A 23,605-nucleotide genomic window follows, 5' to 3' on the forward strand; every position below is an offset into this window, starting at 1 on the left:
AAGCAAGTAAATTTAAAAATTGAGTTCCTCGGTTACATTAGTTATATTTCAAATGTTCACCGGCCTCATGTAGCTGTTAGCCACAGTGTTGGGCACCTCAAATTATGATATGTCCATTATGGCACAGAGTTCTATTTTGCTGGGCAGTGTTGTTCTGGAGTCCCTGGGAGTCCCGGAGCTGGGAGGAGGCTCCTGTCTTCTACAGCGACAGTGTAACCTACCGCCCTCTCTCTGCCATCATGACTCTCGTAAGGACTTACTGCAGTTCTGTGGTTACAGATTTTCCTCAGGGTGTTTCTGTTGTACTGCTTTACCTTGAACACATGTGTTTCTGTGTTTGACTCAACTTTTTCAGTCTGTCAGTAGTGTGAAAAGTTGCACTGCAGCACACGCACAATTTATTTAAATTCAATTATTTATTTTGAGATGATTGCAAAGTTACACACAACTAAGTAGTAATACAAAGAGATGACATGTAGCCTTCATCTAGTCTACATCCACCTTCGCGTCTTACAAAGCTGTGGCACACTATCCCAGCCAGATGATTGACATTGGTACAGTCAAGGCAGCAAACATGGCTCCCCTCACATCATCCACATTGCCCTTTTATAGTGATACTGACTTGCTTCCCACTTCCCCATCATGCCTTTAATCAGATTTAACCATCAAACTGTTCAGCGTTTTTATAATTTTGTTATTTCACAAAGGTTGTATACAGCAAATCATAGAATATATACACTTTGGGGAATGGCTTTTTTCACCTGGCATAGTTCTCTAGGGATTCATCCAAGGTTTTGAATATATTAATAGTTCATTCCTTTTCTATTGCTGAGTCGTACTTCAAGGTATGGTTTTACCAATGTTTCTTTAACTACTCACATGGTGAAAGATATTTGGACTATTTCCATTTTTTGGCTATTAAAAAAAGATCTGTTATAAACATTTGTATAAAGTTTTTGTATGAATTTCTTTTGTTTCTCCTGGATAAATACCAGTCAGTGAAAGGCTGATAGTGCTTATTGGCTAATTTTTTAAGAAACTAACAAGCAGTGTTTCCAAGTGGCTCTACTATTTTACATTTCCACCAACAATGTCCAAATCATCCAGTTTCTCTACACCCTCACCAGCATTTGGTGTTGCCACTATTTTTTATTTTAGCCATTTTGTTAGGTATGTAGTAATACATCACTGTGGTTTTAATGTACTCATCAGTAATGGCCAATAATGTGTTCATTTGCTATTTGTATATATTCTCTTCAGTGAAATGATTGTTCAGTCTTTTGCCCCCTTTCTAATTATTGTGTGATAGAAATACATATTTGACTTTGAGAATTCATTATAAATTTTAAATATAATTTCTCTGGCAGGTATATGGTTCACAAACATTTTTTCTCTATCTCTACTTGTCTTTTCATTCTTTCATATTTGCTAGAACAAAAGTATTTCATTTTGATGAAGTCCAATCTATCAGTTTTCCTTTATGAATTATACTTTTGATGTTAATTCTAAGAACTCTGCCTAACCCGAGGCCCTAAAAATTTCCACTGTTCTGTTTGTTTCTCATACCTCACATTTACATTTATGCTCAATTTTGAGTCAACATTTGTGTGCGTGAGGTTTAGTAATAGGTTATTTATTTATATAAACATTTTATTTATTTTGCCTCTGCGTATCCAGTTTCTCCTGCACCATTTGTTTAAAAGTCCACCTTTCTCCCACCGACTTGCTTCTGCAACTCTGACAAGAATCAAGTGTACTTATTTCCGTGGGACTGTTGCTAGGCACTACCTCAGTGTGTCTCCTTGGTGCGTTTACCTGTGCCTCTGCGAGGACCACGGTGATGGCTATTGCACTTGTGTAATGAATCTTGAACTCCAGTAGTCTAGTTCCCTCCGCCTTACTCTTCTTGTTCAAAATTTAGCTTTCTAGTTCCTTTCTCTTTCCTTACACATTTTAGAAAAATCTTGTCAATTGTTATAAAAGATCTTTTTGAAAGTTTCATATGAGGAGCATTAGCCGGGATACCAGTGTGGGGAGAATTAACATCTTTATTATGTCACGTGTTCCAACCCATGAACAGAGTATGTCTCTCCTTTTTTCAAAAGATCTTTCTCTTCTCACATCAGTGTTTTTTACTTTTCACCATATAAGTCCTATACATGTCTTGTTAGATTTACAAGTAAGTATTTTGTTTTTAAGAGATTGTAAATTGTATTTTCATTTTCAATTGTCCCTAAGTTCATTGCTAGTTATAAAAACACTTAACTTTTGTATATTATCTTATGTTCTATGATTTTAATGAATTCACATGAGAGTTTCTAGGAAATTTTTTGTAAGTTTTTTAGAATTTTCTATGTAGATAATCATGTCATTTACAATTAGGGACAGTTTTATATCTTCCTTTCCAATATGCATGCCTTCTATTTCCTTTCTTCTCTTAATGCACTGGGTAGAACATCCAAGATTCTGTGAATAGGCATGGTTAGAATGGACGGTCTTGACTTGTTTCTGATCTTAGGGAGAAAGCCTTTCGTCTCTAACCATTAAGAATACCATTATCTGTGCAGTTGTTTCTGGCAAATTCTCTGTATCAGTTTGAGAAAGTTACCCTATTCCCTAGTTTTTCAGAAAGTTTTTGTTATTATCATCATTATTATTGTTGCTATTATTATTACGAAAGGGTGTTTAACTATCTCAAGTGCTTTTTCTATATCAATTTATCTGATTATACACTTTTTTCTTCTTTAGACCTTTTGGTGTCTCTGAGCCACATTGGTAAAACAAGAGTTGTCTTGGGCCACACATTAAATATATTGCTACACATAATCCCCCAACAGTCTCATAATGTTTTAAATACATTTATGATTTTGTGATGGGCCACATTCATAGCCATCCTGGGCTGCATGTAGCCTGTGGGCCACAGGTTGGACACCAGTGAGAGGATTACATTGGTTGTTTTTTGCATATATTTTTAAAGATTTTATTTTTAGAGAGGGGGAATGAAGGGAAAAAAAGAGAGAGAAACACTGACGTGAGAGAGAAACATCAATGTGTTGCCTCTCACATGTGCCTCAAATGGGAACCAGACCTGTGACCCAGGCATGTGCCCTGACTGGGAATCAAACTGGAAAGCTTCCACTTCACAGGACGACGTCCAGCCAACTGAGCCATGCCAGCCAAAGCTGCTTTTGGGAGATGGAACCACCTGCATCTCTGGGATTAACCATGCTGGGCTTAGTAGATAATTATTGTTATATACTGGTCGATTCTGTTTCTAATATTTGTGAAGGATTTTTTGGTCTATATTAATGAGGGATATTGGTCTGCAATTTTCTTTTTTTGTAATGTTCATCTGGGTTTGGTATAATGATAATACTAGCTATGAAAAACAGAGTGGTGAGTCTTTCTTCTTCTATTTTCTGCAAGGGGTTTTATAGAATTGGTGAAAATATTTCCTTAGAATTTTGAAAGAATTTTCCAGTGAAGAGGGGCCTAGAGATTTCTTTTTTGGATATTCTGTAATTATGATCAATTTTCTTAATAGTTCTAGTACTGAACCATTTATTCATTTTATATTGAGTGAGTTGTGATACATTGTGGGGGTTTTGCTTGAAAGAATTGGTTCATTTCACCTAAATTGTCAAATTACATCCAATTCTGGATTTTTACTCCCCCTTATGAATAGTTTGCATATTTTTCTTTTGCAGAATTGCTAATGGCTTGTCAATTTCATTGCCCTTTTAAAAGAATCTTCTGTTTGCTTCATTGATTTTTTTCCATTTTTCCAAGTTCTTGAGGAAGAAGGTTAAATGATTGATTTGAGATTTTTGTTCTTTTTTCAATTATAGTACTAAATTACTTCCTCCTCAGTAGTTCTGTATCTGTACTTCACAACTTGGATAGTTTTTTTTTTTCATTTTTACTCAGTTCACATATATTTTATACATTTTCTTTTTAAGTTTTCAGTCACAGACTACTTGGAGGTATGGTGCTTAAGTATTCAAGGGTTTGCAAGATTTTATGTTCCCTTCCTGTTACTGATATTTAGTTTAATTCATTGTGGTCAGAAAATACTGTGGTTCAACTTTTAAAATCTGTTGAGAGTTGCTCTACAGCACAAGATATCTTGGCATATGTTCTGGTGGGCACTTGAAAACAATGTATATTTGTTGTTGCTAGGTATAGTGTTCTATAAAAGTAGATTAGATTATTTGTTTAATGGTGTTACTGTTCTATACATTTACTGTCTAGCATGTCTGTCAATTGTTGAGAGATGGATATTGACATCTTCAACTGTGATTGTTGATTTACCTGTTTTTTCTTCTAGGTATACCAGATTTTGCTTTATATATTTTCCACCTCTGTTGTTTGGTATATACACATTTAAGTTTGCTCCATCTTCTTGGTAGGTTTGCCTTTTTATCATTCTGTAATGTACATCTCTGTTTCTAGTAGTTTTCTTTACTCAAGTCTACAAGATACTAATATAGTTAATTCTGCTTTCCTCTGATAAATATTTGCATGGCATATCTTTTTGCACCTAATTCCTTTCAACCTGCCTATGTTGTTATACTTGATACAAGTCTCTTGTAGATAGCATACATTTGGGTCTTTTTTTAAAATTCACACTGTGAATCACTATCTTTTTATTGATATACTTAAACCATTTACATCTAATATGACTATTGATATGTCAAGGCTTGTGTCTGCCATTATATCTTTACTTTGCTGTTTGGTTTCTGGTGTTTGTTTCTCCTGGAGGGGATGGGGCATATTACCTCATTATTGCCAGGTGGGGTTAGAAGTCCAGTTTCCCCCTCAGCCTCCGCCGACACCTGAGAGGGAGGGGATCCTTCAGACTGCTTGTTTGAGTGTGAGTACTGGCTCTTTGCTGTGCCTTCACCAATACCACACTTGGAAGGATAGGCATGCCTCATCACTGACCTCCAATTCAGTAGTAACAGTGCTAATTATTTTATTACTAGCCATCCTTTGATATCACCCCAGTATGAGGAGGAGAAAAGGCACCTCAGTATTTCTGGGTAGGGGTGGAAGTCCACACTCCCCACTTCGTTTTCCTCATGGGGGTGGAGGTTCATTAATGGTTTACAGAGATGCAAGTCTCATCTCTTACCCCTGCCCTTTCTGCTGCCACCTCAGCAAAGGGAGGGTGAGCATCTTCCTGACACATCAAGGAGGGGATTCTAAGCACTCTACTCAGCCTTTCCTGGTGTGGGTGGTTGTGGAACCAAAATTTTGTCTGTGGTATTCAGCTTGAATGGAGTGATTATTGTCAGAAATTTTCTTTCTTACTAGACTGTTCCTTTGCTGTTCCTTTCGCTTTGCTAGAAAGAGCAAATTTTGTTGGAGCTTCTTAAAAAAAATAGTATCTGTACCCATTGGCATTGCCAGGTCCTTCAGTTTCAAGTGTGGGATAAATGAGGTTAGGACAATATATATCTCACTCCATCTTCCCAGAAACAGTGGTCTTTAAGCCTTTTAATAAGACTTACTATGAGCTTGAGACTGGCAATAAATATTTGTTGAATGATTTAATCAATGCATATAGTACAAATACCCTGTTCATGGATACTAGAAGGTCAGGCCCTTTCTCCTTATATCATGCAATTTTTTTCATAGTAATTATCATTTTGTAATCATACATTGGTATGATTTTTTTGATTAATATTTTTTATTCCAATGTATGAAGAAATTTCATGAAGGCGAGACCACCTATTTCCTCGCCATTTAATTGTATCAGTGCTACTCTCCGGTAACAGCTAAGAATGAGCAGCCAAAGGGGACAGGAAGGCAGAACCCCTGCCACTATAATCTGACAAAGAACTTAACAGAGGAGGCTAGAAGCAAAGGAACACACGTCTCGTCCTTCGACCCAGCAGTCCTGAGTCTGGCCCAGTGATATTGTTGGGCATGCTGCACAGCACAAACACAGCGACGATCGTACAGGGGGAGGGGACAGTCTTTGAGACTAGGCTTCTGTAAGCTCCTGTAACAATCTTACTAAGATTTACAGGTATTTTAAACATCCCAAGGACTGGAAGGCAGGAGGGGAGTCCTTGAAATTCTATGCACCATTTCCACTCTCTGGGAAAGAATCCCCACGCATACCTATGTTTGGGTAGTCATGTCCCCTCAGGGGAAGCTGGCACCACCTACCAATAGGTAACTCCCTCACTAGCGTCCCACCAACTGTATAAGTCCTCAGGGCAAAGGACCTGATGCCTCTTGCCACCCTTGCTTTTACCATCCAAGCTCTTCCCTTTAACCCCCATCTTAGCTAGGCTTGTTCTCTTCCATGATCATTTAGCAATAACAAACTTTGTTTACATGCTAATAGTCTTGTTAATCTGTAATTCTTTTCTGCATCAGCAAAAAGAACCAAGTTTTTCCTGTAACAGTACTTCTCATAGTTCTCTTGCTTAGCAGAACACAGATATTTACTTAATTTGTTGAGCAGATAAACGTGAATTAGTCAGTAAGCAAAGTATCTTTCAAGGCTTCTTTCTGAATGGCTGTAGAGCTGCAGCCTTGCCTAGTACAACAGTTAATTCTCAGCTAACTTCCATGTGAAAGAAGGCAGCTTATGTTTTGCACTAGGAATGCTCATGGACCATTCTCCCTATCTCTTTAAATTATGTCAGACACATATACACAATAGAAATGTTACTTTGGCATGCCCACATGCCCACAAACAGACAAGGCAACTTGCAGCCAGAGGCCACCAGCCCAAGCCAGTAGTCATCCCAGACTCACCTGAGCAGGTCACTTTAAGGAATGAGAAGTTCAGTATGTTGTATGTTCAGTATAAGTATGTTGACATACTTATAATCCATATGTGGCATAACAAGGTTCACTGGTACAAGTTGGGGAAAAAGTGGCCTTGAATGTATCTTTATTTCCATTCTCTTAAGTTCCTATTTATTCTTCCATAATCTTCTCTTCCTTAAGATATTTAACAAAAAAATATATATATTTTTATTCAGGGAAACCCCTCTCCCATCTATAAGAGGAAACATCTTTCATCTTAATAAAATCATACCAGCTTACAGTAATATAACATTATACTAAATTATTCAGTCTTAAACAATATCATGTAAAATAATAATGATGATTAATATTTAGTAAGCCCTAAGCAGATGCCAGGTGCTGGACTGTGCACCTAAAATTTGATTATCTTTTTTTTATTTTAAAAATAATTATTTGAGGTAATATTACTATCATCATTTTAAAGATAAGGAAGTTGAGGCACTATTTCTACTTTAAAAATGAAGCTATTGCCACACATCTATTAAATGTAGACCCTGGACATGAACCTGAATCTAGAAAAGTCATTCTTGCATGTGACTTTTACCTCAACAAATGCCTAAGAATGAATGCAGAAAGGAAGTGTGTGTGTGCAAGTGCGCACGTATGCAGTTAGTTTAACAGCTGTGCCTCTTTGGTGGTGATAACGATCAGCCCTGATATTCCATCCTGAAGCCTCAACTTTAGCAACAACGCTCCTCTCTGTGGTGTTTCAAACACACAGATACATAATTTCTCTCCATTAGACAATATAAGACTTAAAGGCACTGTGTAGTCTAATTTAAACCATGAAATATACATACCTTTTCATTAACCTTTTGGATCTGGGACTGTTAGCTGTTTCTTTAATTGTATCTGATCTCTCTTGATTCTGTAGTAACAGGGGTTCCAGCTGAGAACACAACTGCCAGGCTACAGATGACATTACACAGCTCTCTTGAAGCTTAATGTTATCACTTGATTAAGTTTGGGGTAATAGGTTGGTGAAAGTATTTGAAGTGTGAGATTTCTATCGCATGCCACTAAGACAAAAGGAACATTGTCCCCTCTTCTCCATCTCTCTTTCTTACTGGCTGAAATTCAGATATGACATGGTAGGAGTTAGAACAGCCATCTTAGAATATAAAACAAGGTCCTGTGCTAAAGAGGCCAGAATAGCAGCATTAAAAAAAAAGCTGGATGCTATGAAGATTCTATATATACTCTGACAAGCCACCACTGACTTGTTACTTGAAAGAGAAATAAACATATTTCTTGTTTAAGCAACTGTTGTTACGGTATTTGTTTCAGCATCTGAATTGGGGTTTTGGGGATGGCTTCACAACCATTCATTAATTTTTTTCCCAAAATGGAGAAAGTGTTGTGACACAAACATACCAATTAATATTACAGAGAAATTGCTTGGTTAAGCACAGCTGCATTCAAGCCCATGGTTGTGTCTACATTTTTTTCAAGAACAACAGTGTTTTATGTAACGAAAAGAACTCTTCAGATTCCCTCCCCAGCAAAATGAAAATAATAGTCTTCAAAAAGGAGTTGTCAAATATCCTCTTCTATAGCAGAGAAAACTGTTCTTTTTCCTGCTTCCCATCAGACCCATCAAGAATCAGAAACACTTTAGTAGGTTTAGTTACAATTCTTTGTGCCTGGCATTAGCAGCTACTAGTTCACTTATTTTTATTCTTTACCATCAGTGTGCATCTCCCGAGTCCAGCTCCCAAGTCCAGCTACCTAGAAAGCAAACTTCACAAAGAAAAAGGATTCTTTGTTTTGTTTGTTTATTTGGTTGGTTGGTTTTTGTTTGTTTGTGTCTTTAGATTTTTTTTTCTGGTATTGTGCTCTGAACTGTTTAAGAGCTCAGTGGATGATAGTAACTAATTAAAAAGAGTGAGTACTGAAATTTCTGTAAATGTCACAACCGTCAGCTCAATTTCATGTGAAATTGTTCCTCATTGTTTGAAAAACTTTGTGGAAATATGGGGAAAGTGAGCTCTTTCACAGGGGGGGCAATTTAATATTTAGAATGCAATTTAGAATTTTATTGTATTTAAAATTTCTCAGACTCGTGAAATAAAGTTAAAAAACAGTTATTCTTAAAAATAAATGATATTGAAATTTTATCTGTTGCAGACTTGTATTGATGAGAAAATCTTTAAAAAGAACATAATTTGATCTGCAAAAACATACCATGAAATCACATAACTATATAATGATGTTAATCAGTGTTTATTTTATACCTTTTATTTACTGAATAAAACTATAGACATTTTGGGCAAGTGACTTATAATGAATATTTCACTTTATAGAAAGACTTGAGTACATTTAATGTATTTTGAAAACAACGTAGGTCTTTGATCTTCTCTTTATCAGAGCAATTTTTAAAATTCTTCACTAAATCAGAAAACAAGGAAAGGGAAAATAGAAGCAAAAAAGGGGAAGAAAGTGTACAGCATAAATCAGACACAATATTTCACAAATGTAAGGCTGGTAAATTTCACTGTTGAGCATTTTCACCCAAATATAGATATTGAACACTTTCCTTATGAAATTATCTATGCATTTCTTGGAAGAAGGATCCCATTTTTACAAATAACTAGTTATATCGAAAGGTATATTGTACAACTAATGTGAGATTAGTAAAGTAAAACTTTTCACAAAGTTAAAAACATCACTCTCATGGAAACATAAATGAACATGTGAAAGATTTTATTGAACTCATTAAATGAGAGAGCCAGTGCAATGTCATAACCACGTCAAACACACACATACAAGTGCAAAAATACATTCATAAATGCTCAAGAGAATTCTCTTGTTCCCAAACCTGGTATCATTTTCAAATATGTAATATTTAGGGTTATCTTTTTTACAAGATATATGTCAATTGTATGTGCAGTAAAACATCTTTTTTATTTTAGTGGAAAAATAACCATTTAACCTAAGGCTGAGTATCGTTTCCATACCTCTCAATTTCTATAAATCAATGTAATGTATTAAAAGCTACATAACTCTATAGAAGTAGTAATTTCCAAAAGGTCTGCTAAGTAATACCCAACTCTTCATTCCAAAGACACCTTTTTTTTCCTCTTTACAAGTCTTGGACAGCTTTTTCCTGGCAAGCTTTGACAAGTCTTGAGACATGGTAGGTAGTGAAGGGTTAACTCGGCAGGCTTTGGATGTGCTGCACATTCTATAGAAAAGACTGACCTTTGGAGTGGTTCTTTGGAATATTTGGCCTGATAAGAGTGTCTTTTTATACTTTGGAACTTGGACTGCCCAAACAGATTATGTTAACAATGTGACTTGTAGTGAATTCCAATTCTGATTTGACTGGGGTGCCAGGCTGTGCTCTGTTAGTTTGACTTCTAAGGGGTTGATGAATGTTGAGTAGTTAAGGACAGTGATGTGGGTATCGCATGTCTATGTCACTGACCTTTAACAAAGACTTTGGACACCAGGGCTCCGGTGAGCTTTCCAGATTGGCAGTAGTTTGTACATGCTGTTATCTGACATTGCTGGGAGACTTAAGCTCTGTCCATGTGACTCCCCTGGGAGAGGACAACCAGAAACTTGTCTCCCAGACTCTGCCATACACACCTCTTTCCTTTACTGATTTTAATCTGTATCATTTCTGTGTAATCAATGGTAAGTGTGAGTAAAACAGATTTCTGAATTCTGTGAGTCCTTCTAGTGAGTTGTGAAACCCAACGGTGGGCATGGGGGCCTCTGATACTTGTGGTTTAATCTGTATCATTTCTCCTTGATATTCAGGCAGCCATTGGAGGAGGCCTTTGACAGACAGTAACTGAACTTGTTTTTTCACATTAATTTAGTGCATGTTAGAGTGGTCCTTTGTTACAGACTGCAGTCCCAGCTTCCTGAGTTTGAACATAGAGGATGCTGAACAGGCAATTTATGGCACTTTCTAGACTTCTTTCACATCATTTCTCCAAATCCATCCCAACTAATCTTTTCTGAGATAACTCGTATTTAAACTCTTCTCTCTCCATTTCAGTTGGTCTCCTAGAAGATATTCTGGAGTTTCTGTGTTCTCTTTACAAGATGACTTCAAAGTATCAGTTCTATGACCTTCTTCTTTAGGACCTGATTTTGACTTCTCTCAACAAGAAACAGCCCATTTTTGAAGTAAAAACTAAAATGCTGAATTTTTTCATCTTTGCAATTAAAAACAAACCCTGATTTTCTCTGCAGTCAGGCAAAAATTACTTTATGTCATACACCAAGTCTTGTCTGAAATCTACTATATGATAATCTTTAATCATTTGATTCTTATGTTCACATAAAAAGATTATGACAACTGTGAAAAAATATGTGCCCCTTCTAATAAAGTCTGTATTTTCATGATTACTATCTCCCAGGTATTCAAAAAAAATCTTTGAGTCTCAGAAATAACAATGACTAAATCTCTCTTCTTTCCTGGGGAAATAATTTTCGTGTCTTGCCTTTGATGATTAAAAGAATGCAGAGGAAGAATACACCTTCTGGTGATATACTATTTTCTTAAATTTACTACTCAGTTTTAGAACGTCTTTACTTTTTATACTGTAGGAATTACTTTGGTTGGCAAAGCTAAATGTTGCTAGTACGAAATTAGCTGCCCTTTTCCTCACACAAAGATTTCTAGTTTGATAGGAAGAAACTCCCCCTGAACATTCCTGGCAGGCGCTCTCAAACCTCCCCTGGAACCCTCAAGGGCACACAATTTACCATGTTGCACAAACCCAGGCATGCCAGCTGCATTCGTGTAAGTTGTGCTTTAGGCAGTTTTATGATGAGTAGACTGGGCGGTAAGCCATGGTCCCGAGCATATTTCAGTGGTTCGACAGATTGATTTTTATAAAGAACAGCTAATGACAGCTGCCTTTGAACATTTTAAAGTTGCTATTGGAAAAGTTCAACAGTTGTTTTTTGTGTGTGATTCCAAAGGCTAAAAATAGTTCTAATATGTATATCCCATAAGAATGCATATCATACTTAATAAAATGCAGGACTTTTTGCAATGAGAGTGGCTCAAAAGTAGATAGATCACCTTAGAATAATTGGAATTCCGTCACTGAAATTGTTCAAATATAGTTTTGACAACCATTTGGTAGAGACATTGTATCGAGACTCAGTCAGACATCGTGGTATATTAGTAGGATAAGGTCATATTTAAGCTCCTGTCTGACACTGAGATTCAGTGATTCCAGATACCAGCAAAATTAGTGACACTTTACTCAGAGATGTAGATGGAACTGAAACTCACCCTATACCTGTTATTAGACTATAGAAAGTTGTTGTGGTTCTCAAGTTAGATGTTTTATGCCTCAGTTTCGATAGTTGCTTTGGAAAAAATGATGGATCAGGGGAGTGTATATTCTGCCGTATTTCTGTTGACTAAGTTGTTGGGGGTAAAAGATTAGCCTAAACTCAGGGTTAAAATCTGTAAAAATAAATATCAACCAAAGGGGCATAAAGAATGCAAGCTAAATCATGGTGTAGGACTGGGCTGGAAGCAATTTCTACCTGACACACACTCTTCAGCTGATGGATGGTCACCTGGAACTTTATATTGAAGAGGATTATTAGGCCTCATCTGGATTCAGCTGCGTATGTGCTGTGGATGATTAGTGATGGGGTCAGAATATTCTCCAGGTGTTTGCTGTCTCTGTCATGGAGAATGCCTGACAGGTTAGTTAGGTAGAACTCTTGGAATTCATTTCCTAGGGGATTCTACCTGCTTGTGGCTTTGGGCTTGAGCTTGTGTAAGTCTAACGATTCAGTGCATCCAGGGTCAATTAGGCTCAAGCACTGCCTCATTCAACTCAGAAGAACATAGTGTACAAATCAGAATGCCAATATAAAAATTTGCAATTAGAACTATTACTGTCAAGTTGATTAAAATCCCCGTGTTTTAGCCAGGGCACCCAGGCTGCTGGTGACACCGAGATAGATGAGTTAATAATACCAATTAAAACTTTATGTATTAAGTTAGAACTTTCCTTTTTTTTCAATATGTTCACATTTTACTCTAACTCCCTCCAAGTAGATCCTATTTCCTGGCACTGACTGTGGTTGGTCCTTCACTTATAATTAATGGTTCATGAAAGAGCTTCTTAAACTCTGTGTGGTGAAGGCCCAATTTATTTTCTTTTCTCAATCGATCATTGACTGGTACTTTAATAAAAGGTAATGAAAATAAATTGTTGTAAAAATAATATTTAAAATTTAAAATATACAAAACGCAACCATATTTTATTAGTTAATTTGGTGGGTATAAAATAACTTCAAAATTCCTATAAATGTTTCTAAACCTTTCAAATTCTAAACTATGCTCCATAAGCAGAATAGTTAATGAAGTGTTCAATACACTTGAATTTAGAGGAAATTTATAATACAGTGATGCTTTGTTTTTTATGCATTGTATGAATGCATTGTAGTGTATTGGAGCCCCTATGTAATCAATTCAACCAGTATATCCATAGTCATTAAATAAATGTAGAGACCAGGTTTACTATTTTAAATGCATATAGAGGTCTATAATAGCTTTATTTAGTATTTAGAATATAAAACAATAGGCAAACATATTAGAGTATATAAAATTACTTGAAACCAAGTCCTTCCTAAAATGATAAGCCCAATTTCCAATGCAATGTTGTTCACATAAGAAATTATATTACCGTTAATGATAGCATTTTGAAGGTTAAAATTTGAGTGAAATGTGGGGAACATTTGATCAATACTAGTGTCAGGAGATGAAGAACCACTGATTTGTTCCACCATCATAAGGAAATGTTTTGTAGATGTGTAGGAAGGATGTTCCTTTCATACTCCCACATCCCACTTCCCTTTGCTCCGATCATTGTTAACACAAAAAACCGCAATGATGACTTCTATCATACCAACTTACAAACCCACTTAGCGTAGTTTTATTCAATCTGTTAAATTTATTCCACCATTAAATGAACATTAAGCTTTTAGCTGGTGTATAAAACTGCGAATCTTTCTTCCTCAACCAGTACAACTTATTTAAATGACATGCACTTCACACAGTGTTTGAAAAGCTGGCCATTTTCTATTTTCTGGACTCACTACTATATTAGGCTGCTTAATTGGCTCTCAGGCTCCAGCCTTTCCAACTTGTGGCTTTCATCGCTTCCCCATATTCAGACTTCTTAAGACTCACCAACATTCACCACAGTCTCCAGCTCATTTCTGTCTTTAAGCTTGACTTTCTGGATAACATTCAAATCCCCAATGTACAAGAAGAGCCCTATATTTTTTTTAAGGTAAGAGAGATTATACCTTAGTTCTTCTTAGTGTGGACATTTCTCTTACTATCTAAGGCCAGTATTTTGCTGTCTTTTGTATTGATATTTTAGAGGTGGGGTAAGGGAGTGTCTATGACCTTGAAAAATCGTTTTCTACCATGTTCAGATACACCTCTCTGTGGTAACTCCAATATCTAAGTAGTTGAATCTGACTCTAGGAAAGCTGCAAGCTTGCTGTTTCATGCTTATTTTTTTCACTACATTGGAAAGAATAATTATATCTAACTATGAAGAGTAAAGCTACATCTCTGCTGGCAACCCAATCTGATGTGGTTCTATATACACTGTAATACAATACCCAGCAAACTTTACAGATGCAATCTTAACTCCTCCAAACCTGTCTCAGATGATTTCTTTTCATCACTTCACTTCCTCTTCAAGTCCAGTAATATAAAAACCTAATTGTAAAGTAGCAAACTCAAGCAGAGATTCATAATATAGAATTGCCTATCCTAATGGTCCTTGTATATGTAGTTCACAGGGTGGCCAGCTACTCTCACATATGCTCGTGTATTTGATATTAAACATATCAAGTGAAAATATAACCCATGCTAGAGCTTTGGGTTGCCCATGCTTTCAACTGCTGGTGTAGAAGGACTACTACTATATTCAAAATTACTTACTGTTGCCTGGCTGGTATAGCTCAGTGGATTGAGCTCAGGCCTGCAAACCAGAGTATCGTGGTTCGATTCCCAGTCAGGGCACATGCCTGGGTTGCAGGCCAGTTCCCATCAGGGGACGCAGGAGAGGCAACCATACATTGATATTCTCTCCCTCTCTCCTTCCCTTCCCCTCTAAAGATAAATAAATAAAATCTTTAAAAAATTACTTACTGTCATTTTATGTAAAGCTGATATATAATTCAACATTTACTAAGAATCTACTAAGTGACAAAAATGGTGTTAACTAGCAGTGTGTATGTGAGGACAAGTATAAATACAGTTAAGAAATAGCTTCCTCCAAGAACTCATAATAAATTCTAAAATATGCATAGTATAAAGAGTTAGAAAATAATGCCCCGATAGCAGGCTGCAGTAATAACCACATTAGGTCTATGATGGAGACACATGCACAGAAGAGAAAATTAATTCTCACTTAGGTGTGGGGGTCAAGGAAGGTTTAAAAGAGACCAGGAACATGAGCTGAATCTTTAGGACCGACTGGTTGAGGTGGGTTTCTTCGGCACTGACTACCATACATTTTTAACTTTTAGAGGAAATGGAAAAACATCTATTGAACCAATTGTTTTGGCCCTTCTGATGTGATCACAGTATTGCTTATATGAATTGTCAAATACGAAATGAGCTCATAAAAGGATAGTAATGTGTCATTTCTGTTGTGCAAAGTAGCATTAGAGAAGGTGATTTCAAAGGCACGTGGCTCTTTCATTACAGTCTTCAGGGGGAATGTTTGATCACTGGAAACAGGCCGCTTTGTTCTAGCTCTCTCTGATGTTTGGCACTGTCCTGAATACTTATGCTATTGACTTGGAAAGAATTAGTCTGTGAAGATTTAATAGATTTGCATATTCAAAACACATGTCTTGTTAAAATGAAATAAAAACAAGCTTAATATCTATATACACACAAACAGTTTGGACACTCATCTCAACAAGTTTTTGAAAGGCATTTATGCATGTTATATGTGCTTGTTCTGAGATTATGAAAGTTGGCTATTTTTTAAATTAACCATTTTATATTTTTGCTGAGAAAAAAAGTATATTTTAAGAGGCATTGTATTGATGATAAAGTACAAGACCTCTTCAAGTTCAGATATGTTCTCGTCTATCATGAACTTGCATTTCTAGTATTGGGTGTGGCTAACATTCTTTTTATCGAAAGTGGATTAACAGCTTTCTTTGTTAGAGAAAATTAGAACCACAAAGAATTATTAATAAATGTTAAAGATTAGTTTTTTAATGAAGTTCTATTCCTCTTATGACTGAAAGAAGTGATTTTCTTTTTTCTGAAGGACTAACACATTTGGAATGAGACCTGAAGAGTAAGGAAGATTTTTGTGTGTTGACTAAAACTCCCAGAATTTTCTCATAGAATTCTCTGGCTTCTGTTCTCTATGACTTGTTATATAATGTCACATAAATTCATCTTTCAGTTTTCCAGTGTAGCTTTTGAAAAGATTGGTGTTCCAAGTCAGTCAGTTTGATATACATCTACAATTAGACATTCATTGCTTTGAAATTAAGCCCAACAGACTTCAGCTAAAATGAACTGGGTTACATTATGTTCTATTTTATGTGACAAGGAAAAGTCTTACCACATCACTTGCCTACTTAAAATCTTTCCCTTTTCTTGTTTCCATTTTTGACATCCTTTACCCCGATGACACTGAATGCTTCCTCTACAGGGCACGGTCTTCCCTATCCAGTTATTGCTACAACAATCTCAGAACAGAGACTATTTCAGTTATACATTTTGTTGCCTTGGCCAGTGCTTTCCAAACATTAATGTGCTTATGAATCATCTGGGGGCCTTGTTAAAAATGTAGGTTCTGATTCAGCAGGTTTGGGGTCTGGCCAATATTCTAACAAGCTCCCAAGTGATGCTGTAGATTAGACTCTGGATAACAAGCACCTTGATGCGTATGACCTCTCATTAAATTGGTATTAGTTCCTAAACCCTGGTAACAGAGAATGTAGATCCTTTGATTTTGACATTGTTGCGGGATTCTGTTGGCCTTTTACTTTATTGATGATTTCATAAGGATGCTGCATGATCTAGATGCCCTCAACTTCGCTCGTCATCTTCTTTTTCTTTTTTTTACCAAGTCCCTTTTTCTACTTTGTATTTGAGACATAACAAGCTACTTGAAATTTCCAGAATGTATCACATCTCGGTGACCTTTCAAATATTATTGCCTCTGCCTGTCCTGATATCTTGTCAGGCTTCCTTTAAAACAGCTCAGCTGTCTTTTCCTCCAGGAATCCTTCTCTAATCTCTTTCTCATGTAATTTCTTAATTAAATGACTCCAGTATCATCCCACAATGTCTTGTATTCCTTAAATTATAACTCTCTCATAATCTGTTTCAATATTTGCTTACTAGCCTGTTCCCTTCAAGACAGTGCTTCTGTTGGGAGAGGGGGGAGAGATTGTGCATTTCATCTTTGATGCCAACTGTCAATCACAATGCCTGGTACATAGTAGGTTTTAAATGAAAAAGGGAAGTTGATAGGTTGTAGTTATACAATAGTGTAATGCAATATTTCCTTTCATAAAGCTTGAAATTGGCAATAACAAAAACTAAAGTCATAAAAAGTTAAGTACAGGATGAGATAATACTGAAGATGTAAAATGTTAGTATTTGATTAATTGCCAAATGAGGATCATAGAAATTAACTATTCTGAGTTCACTGGAGGAAAATGTCACTATGGACTTATTATTATTTTTTAATATCTCAACTTGTTCTACAAAGGGTTTGTGATGGCTGACAAGGCTATGTATTAGAGTTAATGAAAGGGATGAACACATGTAGCTAAGGGAAGAGTATGGGAAAATAGGGGATTTATGGAAATATATACAAAGACTTGAGGAACAGATACACCAGCATGTCTGCCAAAATGGTCTCTATTAAATAATGGCTGATACGTCCCCTAGAGCAAGGGATATAAAGGAAAGAATACACAAATGGGATCTCATCAAAATTAAAAGCTTCTGCATGGCTAAGGAAAACAGTATCAAGATTAAAAGAGAAGCAACTGTTTGGGAAAACATATTTGCCAATGATACCTCAGACAAAGGTTTAATCTCCAAAATATACAAAGAACTCACTTGACTCCACTCAAAGAAGACAAGCAACCCGATTAATAAATGGGCAGAGGACTTGAACAGACATTTCTCCAAGGAGGACATACAGAGGATCCAGAGACACATGAAAAGATGCTCGATATCGCTAGCTATCAGAGAGATGCAAATTAAAACCACAATGAGATACCACTTAACACCAGTCAGAATGGCTATCATAAACAAAGAAACAAACAACAAGTGCTGGAGAGGTTGTGGGGAAAAGGGGACCCTGGTCCACTGTTGGTGGGATTGCAGACTGGTACAACCACTATGGAAGGCAGTATGGAATTTTCTAAGAAAACTAAAAATGGACGTGCCTTTTGACCCAGCAATTCCACTGCTAGGAGTATATCCTAAGAACCCTGAAACACCGATCCAAAAGAACCTATGCACCCCGATGTTCATAGCAGCACAATTTACAATAGCCAAGAGTTGGAAGCAACCTAGATGCCCATTGGTAAATGACTGGATCAAAAAACTATGGTACATTTACACAATGGAATTCTATGCTGCAGAAAGGAAGAAGGAGCTCCTACCCTTTGCAACATCATGGATGGAGCTGGAAAGCATTATGCTGAGCGAAATAAGCCAGGCAGTGAAAGACAAATACCATATGATATCACCTTTAACAGGAATGTAAACAACAAAACAAACAAGCTGGCAAAATGTAACCAAAGACACTGAAATACAGAACGTGCTGACAGGGTCCAGAGGGTAGAGGGGAGAGAAGTACAGAGTAAAAGGGGATGGACTCACATGAATAAATATGAAGGACACATGGACAATAACTAAGACGGGGGGCGGAGATGGGAGGGGGGTGGGGAGCACTGGGGGGGCAGGGCTGGGAATACAAGAAAGAAAACTGTACTTGAACAAAAGTTAAATAAAAAAAAGTAAAAAAAAAAAAAGGATGTTAAGTTTGGTGTGCCGGATTTTCACTTTGCTCTCTACTTAGGCTGTGACTTCTGTGGGGTTATCAGCCCCTCCCTTGTCTTCTGGCTTCTGGCTGATTCTGGCCAGTGAGGTGCCTGGCAGAGGATCAAGTGGAGGGAGAACAATGAGATCAGGGTATTTATTTTCTTGCATTGCCTAGAATGGACTGTGCCTCTGTGTAAATTGCCCCTTTGTTAAAACCTTCTCAAATTATTTTACTTTGAGTGTGACCCCGATTTCTATTGAGATTCTAATACAAGTGAAGAGTTAAGCTAGATTGTATGTCAGTCTCCACAACTTTTATGACAACTATTAATGCTATAAAAAATTTTAGGTGCTTGCTATATAGCAGGCAAGATTTTAGGAAGAGTGGGTCCAATAGAGAAAAAATAGAAAAACAAAAACAAACCTCGAATCTTACCCTTATGTTGTTCACATTTTAGTGTGGTAAAGGTGATATCATCTTTGTCATATCATCTTTGAAGGTAAGGAAAAATTGATATGTCTTAAATGCTACAGCTTTATAATGTTTATTTACATCAAACCAGTTTATTTGGTGTTTAACTGTAAATTGCCAAGATCCCAAAGATATGGTTTGGGGGTTGTTTCATTTTTACTAGGGGTAGATCATCCAGAATTTTTGCCTCTTCTTTCTGTTGCTCATCTTCTTGTCACTTCACTGCTTGCTCTTCCTCCACCAGGAGATAAGAAAGGAAAATAAATGAGTAAAAGGCTTACTCTAGCATCTGTGATTAAAGGTTTGCTAGGAAGGAGACTGAAATCCTGAACTAAAATGAAGCTTTTCAGTTTATCTGGACTGGGCCGCCCCCTATCACCATAAAAAATATTGTTTCAAATGTGTCAAAAATCCAGAGAGAAAATGAGCAGAAGTCTTACATGCACAATGATGAAGAGAACCAGGTCAAGAAATGGATATGATGCTCTTGGTATAAAGCCCTGCTGTGCAGACCCTCTGTCTTTGGATTTGGATTGTATCACAACCGCGTTTGCAGTATTTACTCAGAATATTGTTGACTCACATGAGGTTAATTCTGTGACCCTGCAAAAATAGACCATAAATCCCAATAAGGAAGGACATTTTTGTAGTTTGACCTTGGAAGATGAACTAAAGGTTCTGAGGAAACCATAAATTCAATTTATAATAATGACAAAAATAAGATTGTTTCTACCTTGCCCAATGGATAAAGTAAAAATCTAATATTTTTCTTGGAACATGCCGTACATTTTGCTGAGCTTGATTAAATTTCTGTTTAGTAGGTAGCTACGAGAGGAACTGAATAAAAACACTTAATATGAGGCTTTTGACTCTTATCTTTTTCTTCATGATTTAATTCATCTTTAAGAGCTGTTTTATTCTTCTTTTTTTCAGGCTCTATTTATGAAATGTTTGGAAATGAATGCTGTTTGTCAACAGGAGAAGTGATTAAAATTACTGGTCTCAAAATTAAAAAAATCATAGCTGAAATTTGTGAGCACATTGAAGGTCGTGAATCTCCACAACCATTTGAACTGCCTATGAATTTTCCAGGTAGAGTATATTGCAACCATTTCACATTTGTAAAACTTTATTGTTAATAGATATATTCACCTATACAATTGAAAACAAGGAAAAAGTGGTAGTTTTTTTCACTACCACTTTTGATAGTGATAGTGGGTAAAAGAATCATGATTTTTATAGTCCAGTGATTTTAAGAACTAATAGGAGCCCTGGCTGGTGTAGCTCAGTGGATTGAGCACAGGTCTGCGAACTACACGATCGCAGTTCGATTCTCAGGCAAGGCACATGCCTGGGTTGCAGGCCAGTTCCCAGCAGGGGACTCAGGAGAGGCAACCATACATTGACATTTCTCTCCTTCTCTCTCCTTCCCTTCCCCTCTAAAGATAAATAAATAAAATCTTAAAGAAAAGAACTAATAGGAGGCAAGTATTTTCTTCTCTTTTTAAATAAACATCCTTTGCTTAGGGCTTTACATTTTCCGTTAACAAATATTTGATGAGTTTCAATTATAAGCACCACTAGCAATACTACATAGCAAAAAAAATGAAAACATCAAAGATATATTTTCATAAATTATGGGGCACTAATTGGTATATATGAAACACATCAACTCTCTTTATTCCAACTGCCATTTTCTCACTTTCTGGATTGCCACTCAACTTTCCTGCCTGAAACTTGCTGATGAGTCTGTTTTTCTTTGTGTAGGTAAGTCTCCTCAGCCTTACACAATTAGACCAAATAGCGTGTCTTCTGGAAAAGTTTTCTTTTTATCTTTTAAAAAATTTTATTTATTTATCTCTAGAGGGGAAGGAAAGGAGAGAAGGAGAGAAATATCAATGTATGGTTGCTTCTCGTGTGTCCCCTGCTAGGAACTAACTGGCCTGCAACCCAGGCATGTGCCCTGACTGGGAATCAAACTGCGATCCTGTGGTTCGCAGGCCCACACTCAATCCACTGAGTTACACCAGCCAGGTCTCCTGGAAAACTTTTGCTGACCCTCCAACCTGATGTAGATTCTCTCTTTTATGTTCCCACAGTGTACTGGGCACCAAGGTGTGTACCTTATTTTAATCATTGGTGATTTTCTTACTTGTATTATTCTCTAGACCAGGGGGTGTCATACCTTTGCGATAAAGGACCAGATAGTAAATTTTAGATTTTGCTGCCAGATCGTCACCCTCACTACTCCTTTCTGATATCATAGCATAAAAAAACTGTAGATAATAAACCAATGAGCATGGATCAAAAATTATATTTATGGAAACAGGTGGCCAGCAGAATTTGGCCTGTGAATTTTAGTTCACTGACCTCTGCTGTAAACTAAAATTCTTTCACAGATGAAATATAACATAAGAAACTTTGTATTTTTAGTAACAGGCACATTTTCTGGCACAGAGAATATGCTCAATAATTGTTTATTGAATGAATGATTCATGGAAGAGAAAAATCTAGCAAACATTTACAATATAATGAGATTTGTGGTATCACTGAAGTATGCATGGGTTCTGTGAGAGTCTTGAAAAGGGCATCTAACTCCATTCAGTCATGTTTCAGAACAGGTTTCTGAGTCCTTATACAATGTTTGAATACCAGCTCTGCCACTCTCAGCTGTGTAACTTTGTCGAGTTATTTATCCTCCTTTCGTATAAAATAGGAATACTAATGCTATTTCTGTCCTAGCAGTGTTGGGAGGATCAAATATTGAAATATATTCAAAGTGCCTAGAATGGTACTTATTATTTGCAAGGGCTATAAAATGTGTCAGCTTTTATTACCTTTATTAATTGTTATTATCATTGGTGGAGTCAGGCAAAGCTTTGTAGCGAATGTTGTAGTGAAGCTGAGGTTTGGAGAATAAAAATAAGTTACCTATATGAGGAGAGGTTTTTTCCAAGTGCTCCAATATTCCACCTCTTTCAGTGGAAATCTTTCTCATTATTTAGTTCTAATTATTTGTTCCTCACCCCATCTTTTATTTCAGTGATTCTCAAACTGGGCTGCACATTGGAATTGCTAAAGCAACTTAAAAAATATTGATGCTCATGCCACTTGCCTGAGATATTCTGATTTTTTTTTTTTTGATCTGGGCTAAAGTTTGGTCATCAAGATTTTCTGAAGCCCCCAGAGTGTTACTAATGAGTAGCCATGGTTGAGACCACTGCTTCCAAGCTTTTCCTAAGTGCTCTAACTGGGTGTATCACATTTTGAACCACCATAGGCCTTCATGCCTTAATCATTGCATTAATTACATTTTGCATGTCATGGAAGTTCTTTTGTGTGGTTGTCTTATGAACACCATCTGTTGAATAGATCACGAGGTTGCTGAGGGCTGAATTGAATCTCGGTTAGTGCTATAATCCCCACAGTGTTTAGAAGACCTGTATAATAAATATTTAGTAAGTCAAAACAAACTAGAATTTTCTGGTAGAAGGAGCATATCTTATTATAGTAGTCAAAACACTTAGCTTTTGACTAGTAATTTAACTTGGGAAGTTGCTACTTAGAATATCCCCTTGAGCTTTCAATTGACATAATCATCCTGTATTGATTGAGTAACAATTTGGAAAGTGTATATATATATGCTTAATTTTATTGCAATGATCAGGATTAAAATGAAGGGGTAAAGTGACTGGTGAAGATTGGGGAATGGTTTAGTTAAAAAACACCTTCTAGGTCATGTTAAAAGGAATCTCAGATATAGGCGTAAATTTGTCTATATCCACACTAGGGAGTAAGATAAAAATCAAAGCCACTAATGTTTCTTTTATAAATTTCAAAATAGAAATTTCTTCAATTATGACTCTACTCAAACCTTTCAATTTTAGTTGCAGTTAGATTTTAAGCTTAAAAATTCAATATATTTTTAAACATTCTTTCTTATTTGAGAACTTTCCCCAAATTTATTTGTTACTAATGTCTAATTTTATTCTATTGTGGTCAGAAGACATACTTTGTATAATTTCAGTTATATTATATCTTTTAAGTGTATTGAGATTCATTTTATGGCCAAACATATAGCTTTTCCGGAGAATATTGCACGTGTACTTAAGAAGATCATGCGTTCTGCGGCTGGGTGGAGTGCACTACACATGTCTGTCCATTCACAGTGTTGTCAAATCTCCTGCTTCCTTGTGGATTTTCTTGCTAGCTCTGCCCAATATAGAAAGTGGAGTGTCGAAGTTTCAAACTATTGTCAT

General features: G+C 36.5%; 1 protein-coding gene across 1 annotated transcript in view; it reads left to right on the plus strand.

The window, feature by feature from the left end:
* Nucleotides 1–23,605, plus strand: part of THEMIS (thymocyte selection associated) — a 157,079-nt gene that overhangs the window by 23,377 nt on the left and 110,097 nt on the right. Inside the window, exon 2 of the mRNA XM_037045786.1 lies at nucleotides 20,280–20,438. Within this exon, the coding sequence (XP_036901681.1) occupies nucleotides 20,280–20,438 (159 nt within the window). The remainder of the gene's footprint in view (nucleotides 1–20,279; nucleotides 20,439–23,605) is intronic.

Source organism: Sturnira hondurensis, unplaced genomic scaffold, assembly GCF_014824575.4.
Source record: "Sturnira hondurensis isolate 20B ecotype Veracruz unplaced genomic scaffold, ASM1482457v3 Scaffold0004474, whole genome shotgun sequence".
Classification (NCBI taxonomy): Eukaryota; Metazoa; Chordata; class Mammalia; order Chiroptera; family Phyllostomidae; genus Sturnira; species Sturnira hondurensis.